The sequence below is a fragment of the Syngnathus leptorhynchus genome, chromosome 18, assembly GCF_054491065.1.
Source record: "Syngnathus leptorhynchus isolate UIUO chromosome 18, UIUO_Slep, whole genome shotgun sequence".
Classification (NCBI taxonomy): domain Eukaryota; kingdom Metazoa; phylum Chordata; class Actinopteri; order Syngnathiformes; family Syngnathidae; genus Syngnathus; species Syngnathus leptorhynchus.
The window spans coordinates 5,451,801-5,464,242 of record NC_141212.1 but is presented as its reverse complement, the minus strand read 5'-3'; the positions used below and the strand labels follow the sequence as shown (position 1 = coordinate 5,464,242).

Below are 12,442 nucleotides of genomic sequence, written 5' to 3'. Positions count from 1 at the left end.
GATATTTGGATGCAAGTTGCTAACCACTGTTGACATGCACACAATGGAAAAAGATAACTTTGTAAAAATGCACCAACATCTGCAAAAAAGCTTCTTTTTTTTTTTTTTTTTTCCTCGGTACTTTTTTAAACTTTTATTTTATTTAGTCACTTTATTGTTGTGGTTAACCTTTAACCATGTATGACAGAAAGGAACTGAAGAGGAAACAGAAGAATTTGTGACACAAGCATGCACACACAAAAACAAACAGAAGCTCATGCAAGAGAGTCTGTAATCCATTAAAATGAGCTGGGGAATGTTGCTAATGCAATACAATGATAACATTCCTGCAGTGTTTGGATCCCTCCAAGGAGGCAGAGAGGAAGAAGAGAGCAGGACAGGGGGGGGGAGCGCACTGTTCTTGGCAACGTCTCGCTGTTTTTGTCTTCTCCTGTCACTTTACTTGCTTCTTGTTCTCCGCCCCCAGCATTCTCCTCTTCATTTCTTTTCCGTAATTATTTATTCAAAGTACACATTGTGGCAGTTTGTTTACTTATTGAATAGAATGATAAGCAAGGAGTCAGTAACTGTGTGTTTTGGTTTTTAAACATGAATGAAAATTTCCTCGGGGTCTTTTGGATATGTAGTCTTTGGGAAGAGAAACAATGGGATGGTTCATGCAAATGTCTGACTTTGCTTTGGAAGGAAACAATAACATGGCTGACCAAGAAGCACAACATTCTAGCAACTTGAACAAAAATTTAAGCAAAATCTGTTTCTTGCAGAGTGGAGATTAGCAATATGAAATCCCTTGGAGAAGCAGACAGATGAGCGGAATCACTCTCTGAGACGATCACAGTCGACTGCACCGATTGCCAAAGACATGCGGCCAATATTTTGCAGAGACTGTCTTGCCTCACCTCTACAACTCCACAAGCACTGATAAGTATGTCTTAATGTACGCACATTCAATAATCAATCACTGGGCTAAAATGTAGGGAAATGCAAGGCCTATCTGTAATGAATTGATTAAACGATAAAAAAAATCTCATGGGGAGCAATTGTCAGTTTGGAGCCGCTTTTGGCTGATTTTTTTTTTTTTAATGCAAGAGGATTGGCTGAGTTATGATAACTGTCCTTACAACATTCCACTGCTTTGTCATCATCACCTGAAACATATTCACAAATATCTTCCAACCTCCTTGCATGCACACTAGTGGTGTGAAAACGACACTTCAAATTTGCTTCATGAACCAGTTATTGTATTTTTCAACACCTGTAGATGGAACTGGGCTGAAAGTACATCGAGGAGTCCAAAAAATATAACAAGTGGTTCATGAAGCAAATTTGAAGCATCATCACTAAATTCCACTTATACAAGGAAGGACAACATGAACAAAGTGGTATTTGGTGGTTAGTTTCACTGGTACTATAATCCTGTGAAGTGAGAAATGTGAAAGTCCCTTTTGCAAGTGGAGTCATGCTCAATCAGCAGTCTCGTACCGCATACTGCAGCAGGAATGCAGAAGAAACAGCCCAATAACAGACGTGATTGTCTGTTATATCTTGGTAATCTCTGTATTACGATACAAGATTACTGTCTTTTACTTCTACTGTAAGCATTGTCTTAGGATCATATTGCAAAAAGTAGCGCCTGGAGGAACAAGTTTCAGATTTTGACGACTCTCTAGTCAAAACAGACAAGTAGACAAAAAACACTGGATTTGATGTGAGTGGCTTTAAATTGACGCATGACACATGTTTTCTTAAGAAAAGTGAAGGGGGAAACCCAATGGCATGTTATGTTATAGTGGTAGACTGTTGCAAGTTAGCATTGAGAAAAAAAAGAAATGGAACATTACCTCTCCGAAAGCTCCTCGTCCAATCACTTTGAGGATCTCAAAGTCTTCTTTGTGTAGCCGCATCTGCTTCACTTTGGATGTAAAAGGTTTCGCTAGAAGGAAAAAGAAGATAGAGGTCAAGTTCATTCCAATATGTCTCAAGTGACTTCCACAAGTAAGGTGGTAAAGCAATTAAAATATACTTTTTAAAAAATAAAACAGAGGTACAATCAGTAGCTTACAAAAATGATCATTTCCTTTTGGAAAAACAATTTAAAATAATTAATAATCTAAAATGATTCATAACCTAAATAGACAACACGGTGAATGAGGCAAGTATTGATAAATTTATTTGCAGATAGATAATTTTATCTGCTAGATGTTTATTAGTTTACATACAAGGGACTACATGTCGACGCCCTCTACACTTGTCCGTGCGTGGGTGTGTGCCATGGTTTTATAGAACCGCAAGTGTTCCGGAAAATGACATTTTCATACTGTAGGGGTGTGGTGGGGGGTTGACGCCCTTTGGTCAAAGTAAACTAACACATAAGGTCAGTGAGTGTTCACTTTTAGTGGAGTCATGAGAGGCTGACATAGTTGGATTGCTATGACTGCTGGACACATCATAATATACAATTGGCTGTGTTGTTTAGGGCCTGTGTGGAAAAAAAATAGTCTTGGTTGTGTTCATTACTAGCGTTAACATTACTGTGCCAGTAGTGTAGAAGGTGACCACAAATTATATTAATTAAAAAATAATAATAATAAAAAAATGACGCACACACTCAGGACCAAATGGACAAACTGAGATTGTAATATTTACCTCAGTGCTGATGTAAAAAAAAAGTGTGAATTTTTAATATTTGCAAGAAACCTGGGAAGCAGTTTCTCATGTAGTACTCTACAAACAAGCAAAAAATAATAATCTGTGCCCGCATTTGATGTGACTACTACATTTCTTGTGTGAAATTGAATTTTCACAATAATAATCTGAATACACCTCGAAATACAAAAGTATATTCTTTGGCAGTTCTCCAGCCAATGACGTTTTATTTACTGACATCTGTCATAGCTATTATTATTTAATTACTTCAATCATTATTTGTCGTTGTAAAATTAACAAAACCCCAGCAAAGTGTAAATAAAGCACATTTCGGCCCCCCTCGAGGCAACCTATATTGGCATCGGTCATTGGGGGCAGCCGTATCAATAAATGCTGGAAGACAACATCAATTATTCAGCACTGAGCACATGGGTTATACATGTTAATTGCTTCATTTCCATCATCGGGAAGGTCATGAAGACACATTTCAGCCCCAACCTTAGACATTGCTACTGCGAGCTTCTCAAGCTGTCACCCTGATACCTGAGGGTATTTTTTACTTAAAAGTATTCAAAAAGACAACTTGGCCATCACATCTAATCTCCCCCCCCAAGCTTCTTTATCTAAAGTAACTTAATGAGATAGTGCTTGAGCAAATGAGTGTAAAACAAGTGCTCACTTCTAGTCTAATTCTTCATTAAAATGAATTTTAGGGCACAAGGTTAAAGGTAATGGAGCAAGGAAGAGGAAAAAGGTGATTAGTAGCTGTCTGCTGAGTCAGGAGTTCCACCACATGAGATGTCTTTCATCTCTAAACCCAAAGGTCCGAGCCACAACAAAGAACTCACATCCATTCGATGATATCTACCAAGTTCCCCCACATCAAAACTAGATAAATGCTGAGCTGTTGTCTCTTTGGTTTCATAGAAATTCCATGACCTTGGGAATTAAAACAACAAAGAGATTATTTGAACAAAGCACAGTAAGAACCTGTTTTAGTGGCATGCAATTTATTATTGGAATTTGTCTTACGGGTGTTGAGTGTGTAAGGTAAGGTCATACTGTTTGTTTTCAATAAGCAATGAACTAACCCACATTTACGCGGGAATCAATACGTCTGTTTGACAGCCATTGAATTGAACACACTATGCTTTAAACACAAGACAAGCAAATACCATCCAGTTTTGTCATCCATCTAAAATACACAGGTAGACTCAACATAGCAACAGTTGCTAAGACAAGGTGTGGCAAGAACCCCTGGCAATAATTGGGGAAAGTGTCAATCCAAGCTCTTAGAATGAAGCTCTTTGTTTGCGAGAGCTTTTGAGAATGACGACGCAGTTGGTGAGTCAAGATTGGAAAAAGATGTCAGTCGCGAGTAGTTTAATGTATTACACTATATGTTGGAAAGACGGCTATGAGTATGGAAGGGTAAATTTTGCTATCGACACTATGAAAAAGACGCAGGCATGTTTGGCTTCAGGAGCCAGTGAAACTGGAAAAACGTGAGTGACGCCAAACTTAGTAGTGCTGTAAACTAAAAATCCAGACCACTTATCTGGCTCATCCATCGGTATCACAACAAGAGGCCATTTTGGTACAGTTTCAGGAAAGTGTGTTTATTTAGCTAGAATGGCACACTTGTGAGACATTTCAGTACATTTTGATGGCTTGGTTTAGTTCAAGTTGGCATGTAAGTGTGACTGATATTTCATTCGTGTACAGAAAAGCCGTCAAAATGAATGTATGCCGCAGTACATTTTTCATTGTTAAAGTACTCTGTTAAGTTCATACATGGTTTTGTATGCGACTGTTGGGTTGGGCTGGTTCAGTACATCATTTCAGGGAAAACATCTTAAGTATCATGTTGTTGTTTTTTTTTTCTTTAGACTTTTTTTCTTTAGACCTCAAATTGTGTCTACCGTGTTTCTGCAACATTGCTAGAATGTTAGAATTTTTTTTAAATATAATATTCAAAGTAATGTTTGCTCGTGCACAATCACAACTATAATTTGCAATCATTTTTGTGGGACTATTTTATAGTAGGGTAAAAAAAAAAAAAAATTAAAAGAAAAAAATTGTGTTTTCTAACAAATTTATTGAGCATTGCAAATTTGTGTGTTCTGTGTCTGTATCTTGTGGGCATTGTTTAACACAGCCCATCATCAATCCATCAACCACAGCAAATGAAAAAAAACAGAAGACAGGGGAGGAATTAGTGGGCTAATGAACTCCACTGGAAGAACTAACATGACGATGATGTCTGCTTCTTGTCTGCGGTTAAAGAACTCTCAAGCTACAACAGAACATGATTGTTGGATAACAAAAATGGGGAGCAGAAAAACACAGTCAGGGACAGTGTGGTACTGGAAAAGCAGTCGGGGTCAACTCGGAACACAACGTATTCAAATACCGGACAGTGTAGATAGCGGCGTGTCGGGCCAGTGAAACCAGTCAGCAGTTGAGCCAGTTAACAGTATATAAGTGTCCCAACGCTTACAACCGCACCACACTCCGACCCCATTCCCACTTCCACAGTGGGATGGATGGAGGGACATCTGGAAGCCATCACGGATATTATTTACAACCGCAGTGAGGTAACGACGCAAAAATGCAGTTTTCAAGAGAGACAGGGGAAAAGAGAGATGGAAAGAGAGGGTGACTTTTCAGGATTAGACGAGGAGAGGAAGAAACCTGTGGATGGCCTTCCCCGTCGTCTGACCGTGACGAGACCGCTGGAAGGAACACAGCTCATAAGCTGGTTTTCCTAGACAGAAAAAAAAATAACCTTGTTGGGAAAAAAAAGCTGTGCATCTATCATAAAAATGAGCAAATGAGTTCTCCATAAGGTCATAATTGATACACAGCAACGGTTACAAGATGGATTTCACCGAGTAGCTCGGCTCTTTTTTTTTTTTTTTTCTTCTTGTCCACTACGGTCATTTCCACGAAAAGATGGAAATTGTAATTTAGCGTATTTACAGCAGAAGCCACTTTGTTTGTTCTCCACTAACCCAAATGAGTGGTGTCTGGCTTTCTGTTGAATGACAGCTGTGACATCATTGCAGGCAGAGCCCGAAGGTCCAGACAGCAACCCAACTCCCAGTTTGCAATGCAAAATGTTTGTCACTAAATCATTGATGACTCCAGGAAATAAGTGAAGGACAAAACGGACATGACTAGAACAGCACACTATGTTGCTCTGAAGCAGTAAACACAATTTGATGCTAGACCGCACAAGCAATGACTCCAGAATTACAAAATGGTGTCAAATTCAAATTCCCTATAGTCTAGTTTCCACCCATTCCACATTTCAAATTATATTTCACAGAATTCTTGTTAGGAGAAATTAAACGCTGGGTGTCAACTTGCAAGCATACTGTCTGTTTATGCAAGTACACAAAAAAAAAACGGAGTTTCAAGTCAACATGTTCAACCCACACTGCAAACAAGTCGATTTATGCAATTCTGAGTCAACAAACACTCCCAATATGTGTAGATAAGGTGGGAAGCTTTTCAGGATGTTACCAAGACGCCTTGGATTTGTATATGCTGTAATTTGATAAAAACAAGAAACACTAATGATACAAAAACCTGCCAAGGGTTTTCAATACACATGGAATTTGAAGAAAAAAAAAATTCAAATGCAGGTTTTGCTTGTGACTGTGGTAAAACACAAACTGACAGCTGGATGACTCTTCTGTCGATAGTCTGAAGCCAGAAGAAACATTTTCTCCTGCATTCCCAGGAACAAGTGACTTTATAGCAGCTTCTAAAGCTGGCCCTTAAAAGCTAAAAGCCAGGAATACCGATCCGTACGACTGTTTTGCATTTTCCAAAGCTCTGTGGTTTTACACACACACACACAAAAAAAAAGTTGGCATATTATGCGTACAAGAATGTAGAACTACTGTGGCACCTTGTTAACTTTGAGAAAGAAGTACTTAATAAATTTTAACACAGGACAAATTAAAGTCAGCAATTTGTACATCCCATCCATGTTCAAACAACATCCTGACAGATATTACATCACAAGTTTCCAAAAGCCTTTTCTGGGCACATCATGGTTATTGGTGATGGGGTTGTTGTTACTATGTTACAACACACTGTGCCTCAAGTGGTGCAGCCCAGCAAGGACTTTGCACCATTTAAGGGGTTGTGTCACATCGGGTCCACCCGTTACTATAAATGGATTCCCCCATTTGTATCGGAGCATCCACAAGTCTTTTGTTTATGACCTTTGAGTCAAGAGGGAGGGAGATGCTATGCTAACACTACCAGGTGGTCATTCGTTGTCTGGGGAAAAAAAAACAGGGAATAAAAGAGCTGAAAAAAGGGAATGCTCAGTTTGCCATGAGGCATGAAAAAAAAATTCTAATAATTACAGTTTGTCTGAAATTGAAATCACATCGTTAACCGAGTTCAAAACTTTGGATTTATTCAACTACCAAAACTCAACTTAAAAAAAAACTTAAAATACCAACCAGAAAATAAATCAGTAACAAGTAAAATATTTTAACCCAACACTTGTAAATGTAAATCCCTCTCATGAATTCTAATGCTAACTCTTGCTAGCAAGTCAATTGGGTTTTCCGTCGACTGCTAGCATAAGCTAGTGATGTTTCTCAAACTAAGTGTCTTCCATTTAAATAGACGATGTGTGTATTTTTCGCCGTGTTATGTGTTTATGTGTTACGTGTTTGTGTAAACTCTAACTGGGATGGCAATAAACATCTTTAAGCGAGTTAAGGGAGAGACATCACACGCTTGGTACTGCTAGCAACAAGGGGGCATTCAGGTGGCTTTTTCAACACATTATAAACACATGCACTGCTCTTCTATTTTCTTAAAATATCTTTTTCGGATTGTGGGAGACCAAAAATAAAGATTCAACTCCCCCACTGCTGTCACTCGAGATAACAAATAAAGATCAATTTACTCTCTAAAATGACCAGTCTTTTTTTTATTCAACATTTAAAATGAATTGAATCTACTAAACAGGTGAAATCAACATTATTCACTTCACGGTGTTAACGAACCAGCGCGAATTAAACAGGCTGGAAAAAAAATACAAATCCTGATCCATTTAGGATGAATGGCACGATCATAAACAGTGACAACAAACAAGCCTCTGGCACAGTAGCAGACAGCGGCCGGGCTAACAGGTAGGAGACAAGTGACCTCATAGATAAGTAGATTGCGTTTGCGTGGGTGGATACAGTGTGACCCCGTTGCCATCGAGGTGAATATGTAGACACCGCCTCTCTTGGTGCACACTCTCTCAACGCCGGCGACTACATGCCAAGAAGCATGCCAACTTTCACCCAACAGGCTAGACTGCCACACCTTCTTTTTCATTTTATAATACAATTGCATTCCTCTCATGGTGATATATATATCCGTTTTTATAAAGTACTTGTTGTATGATAAATACAATAAAGAAACGTTCCATGAATCCTTGTAAAAGGAAAATCATATTCCTAACATGTCTTTATTTATATTCTGCAACGTGGCAGCTATGAACAAGTAGTGGGAGGAGCAACTGCATCGATTATGCAACAAGATTAATCGAGCGCATAAGCAAGAATTTCATACATGTTTTGCTGCACATAAGAATAGTCTAATTTTCCACGGCGATTAATCGAATTCTTCTTTTTTACGAAGCTTGCAACAGCTTGCGCAGATCACGGTCGTTCCACTTCCTCAACAACTCTTTGTGAAAGTATGTGAGGACAGAAATCTTGCTCGAGGGAGAACGCCTGAACAGATTGTCAGGTGGTGCACGGAGATTTCGCTTTATCACGGAGTGCATCCGCACAATGCGAGTGATTCAGTCTCGAGGAGGAAGGATGCGGGTCTATCAGATTAACAGCACATGAGACTTTACCAAGTCAATGAGCACCATTGAGCTGTAGGATGGATGAACGGCGTCGATGTCGATGGTGCTCTCGGATAGCTAACAGCACCGCCGGGGGGGGGCCAAGAGGGAGCAGGGGGTGGAATGAGGAGATGTCAAACATGACACGAGAACAAATCTAAAACATCTGATTGAGATGTTTGATGATAACAAATCAGCAATAGCAGGAATGCAGCGTTTAAAGAATGCACCCGCGAATGGAACCCGATTGACCATCACTGACCAGCACAATGAAATCCACAATGAGGGGAAGAGTCAGACAGACGGATAGAAAGAAAGACAGACAGAACGCAAGGGAGGGGTGAGTGGGGAACTGGCGGACAAAGAGGTCGATCTGGCCCCTTCCAAACAGCTGCTGTGCTCCCGTACATTGCACCTCAGCTCCAAATTCCACAAGCAGCCCAGCAATGGGGGCTGCGGACTGAGTCAGCACTATTTTTTTTTTTTACACACACACAACTGAGCCCTCTGCTCAAAGCAATGGGGAGATGCGCGGCAAACATAGAAAGATATAAAGCAGCCAGATCCTGCGGTTAGGAGCCTTTGCTGAACCCTAAAAAATAATATGTAGGGGCAGAGATTCCACACAGACGTTACACGCTTGCAAAACGTTTGGCACGTTAATCGTTTTTTCGATGATCACATTTTTAGAATCGTGTCAAACGAAAATTAAAACCACAAATGAATTCCAGCTAATTGGTAAGCAATGAGGAAAATGACTGAATGAATGAACATCCTTAGCTTGGGAAGACACTTCTCTAGAACTCTGGTCAACAGATTCGAAAGAACAACCACCAGAACTCCAAGTCATAAGACTTCTAAACTGGGGAAAAAAAAAAAAATGTATTTCTTCACTCATAAGTACATGCCTACAGCTGTGAAGCAGAGACAAGACAATCTCGATTGGATTCCTTGGCGTCCCCCCCCCATCCAACCATAACTGGGGGTTTTGTGCCTGTTTCTCTACTGACAGATAAACATCCTGCAACAGGAAAGAGAAGCCAAGATGGAGGAGGCCAGAGAAAATCACGTTATTTATGAACCTGTTGTGTGACAACGCGGTAGAGGGCTCTGGTTTTAAGAGCCTCAACTAGGTTACGTCCTCGGGTCGAGACAGCGGCAGGTCAGCCAGCAGTCAAAGTCCCATTCCGATCGTGTTATAACCACAAAAACACAGAGGACGCATTGCGAGTTCAATTTTTTATGTTACCTCGAGAAAGCCATCTCCCATATTAAAGGATTATCATGACTAAAAAAAAAAAGATTAGTTGGGAGATATAATAGTGTGTGTGTGTGTGTGTAGACATGGTTTAAAATGGATGGACTATAGAAGCCTAAATTGCGTTTGTGGCTGAATCCCAAGAAGCCTTTGATTCTGTAATCTGTAGATTTAACAGCGGGTAGAGGAAGTTTGCTCGAAACTTGAAATGTATTACATTCTTTTAATCCTTTTTCCGTATCAATTTTATCATTGGTTTGTATTACAGTTCAGCCCGAATCAAGTAAATTAATTTTGTGTTACCAATTAAGGGCGAAGACTACGAACATACGAGTAGGTTCAAACGAGTTTGCGATTCTATGTCGAAACATCAAACTTTTAAGAAATTTTGTCAACATCCATTCCAGTCGAAACTATGGACAAAAAAAAAAATGTAACATTTGCCGATTTTTTTTTGCTGACATTTTTTTAAGGCCAGCGCTGACGTCCATTTCCTGGCTTGCACTTCCTCTCCAAGCAAATGGGAAGAGACAAAACTATGTGAATGTCTTTTACTCTTCGCCAGCCGGCTGCGGATCGCTTTGATCCCAAATGGATGGACTTAGTCGGCAAGTTTCCAAAACGTTGCCCGTTAACAAGAGAAACTTTAAAGAAGGCATTTAAGATGTTTACCAGTCTGCGGCATTGACTTGTTGATGTGTGTCACTTGTAAGCTAGGCTGGCAGACAGAACGACTAGCTAATTAGGCTTCCGAACTGAAAAGTCATTTCTAACAGACATTCCTTCTGAATGACAAGTGTTTACATGGAATTAAAAGCACAACTAAAGCATTGAGTAATATCCCTACAATTCAAACTTTTATGATGGTTATGCCCAGTGGGACTTGCGGGAAGACAATTTAATTACATCAATGTAGACACTTGGATAATAGTAGTATGCCAAACTCAAGCTAATACCTGCAAATCCATTCATGAGAACCAAACTTGTGGTTACAGAGGTATGAGGCGTGTGCTTCGTGTCAAAACTACGAAATCCCGCTAGATATATGTTCTTTAAAAGGCTGTAGGAGGAAGAGAGAGAAATTGAAATTTGGTGGCTGTCTCCCAGACATCCCAGCAGAATAAGCTGGGGGAAAAAAAATAAAACTAATAACTAACAAAGATTCATGATGATGATGCACAGCGAGTTCAGCAAGGGTCACCCAAACCCACAAGCAAAGGATGAGCCAGAAAAGGGCAAGAATATTAAAAGCTGGAAGAGGAAAGGGGAAGCATGGAGGGGTAGATGCCATTTGCGGTCAGGTCCTGGGGGTCCTTTGGGCCTGGCTAATGACCTGTGAGCTGCAGTGTATCCTTTGAGAGTCACAAAAAAGGAAGTCAACCCCCCCCCCCCCCATTCTAATGAGCCATCACAATTAGAAATACGCCTGTCTCAGATAGAGCGAGTGAACGATGGAAAAGAATAGCTCCATTAGAGATGGGCATTTGATGACATACACTTATATAAATAAAAGAATTCAAACAGTGTAACCAAACGGCCATTTTGTGTACCATTATATCAGCGCCACAAATGACACATGCAAGCTGGATTTACTGGGCAAGGAAATGACCACGTTAATGACTGCAACCGCTTGTCAACATCATCACAATGCTGGATACAAGTGAGCACACAATGACACAATGCGATCCAGCTGTCTCGCTTCCTTCAATGACATCATGTGGACATTTAGTCCCAACTAGCTTATTGAGTTTCTTACTCTTTCTTCCTGTCCAACCGTCATCACCGGACAACCAGACAGGAAACGTCCAAACTGCCTGAGAGCTTGTGAGGATGTCCTGTTAGGAGACTGTTTCTATAAAATGTTCAAGCCTGTTACTAAGATCATGGTAATGTAGACCTAGTCATCTAAATCCTTCTACAAGTATTGAATTAGCTTCATAGCGGTCTTATCACATGCTTACTAGTAATAGGCAGAAAGTAGAAGATGCCAAGGGGACTGACTTGCATACAAGGCTTTTTGTTCTGGATGAGGTCGAACCAAAGGGGCTTGACGTCGAATTTACAACAATTTACAATTGCCGTAGCGAGAACACTTTAAGAGCTAAAAGTCGAAACAAGTGTGCGGCTGTGTATTGTATATGAGTGGATACACACGGCAAGATTGTGTGTGTGTGTGTGTGTGTGTGTGTGTGTGTGTGTGTGTGTGTGTGTGTGTGTGTGTGTGTGTGTGTGTGTGTGTGTGTGTGTGTGTGTGTGTGTGTGTGTGTGTGTGTGTGTGTGTGTGTGTGTGTGTGTGTGTGTGTGTGTGCATCTGGGGCATGCTGCCAATGAGAGCTCTGGGAAGGCGAAGCACGAATGCACATACATCAGCTGTGGTTGAACAACTGGCCGTTGCAAGCGGATTGAGAAAAGGTCAGGCGGCGTCCTCCATGTTTGGTTTACTGCAGGTTAGCATGGCAGCCGCTTTTTAGAGAAGCAAGATGAGTCAGAGTGAAATGAAATATGAATTATGTCAAATGCAAAAGGTTAAAATAGATAATATCCAGAATTTTTTTTGTTAGTACATACATAAAAACTTCAAATAATGCAGCGGGAGCAAAGCATAGAAAGCTGTTTTGGTTTAAAGGTTAAAACGGGCACATCATGCATAAATGCAAGTC

General features: G+C 40.2%; 1 protein-coding gene across 3 annotated transcripts in view; it reads right to left on the bottom strand.

Annotated features, from left to right (window-relative positions):
- cdc42bpab (CDC42 binding protein kinase alpha (DMPK-like) b) overlaps positions 1 to 12,442 on the bottom strand; it is a 42,267-nt gene that overhangs the window by 26,009 nt on the left and 3,816 nt on the right. For all 3 annotated transcript variants that reach the window (XM_085936894.1, XM_085936895.1, XM_085936896.1), the window contains exon 2: positions 1,842 to 1,933. In XM_085936894.1, coding sequence (XP_085793020.1) covers positions 1,842 to 1,933 — 92 coding nt within the window. The remainder of the gene's footprint in view (positions 1 to 1,841; positions 1,934 to 12,442) is intronic.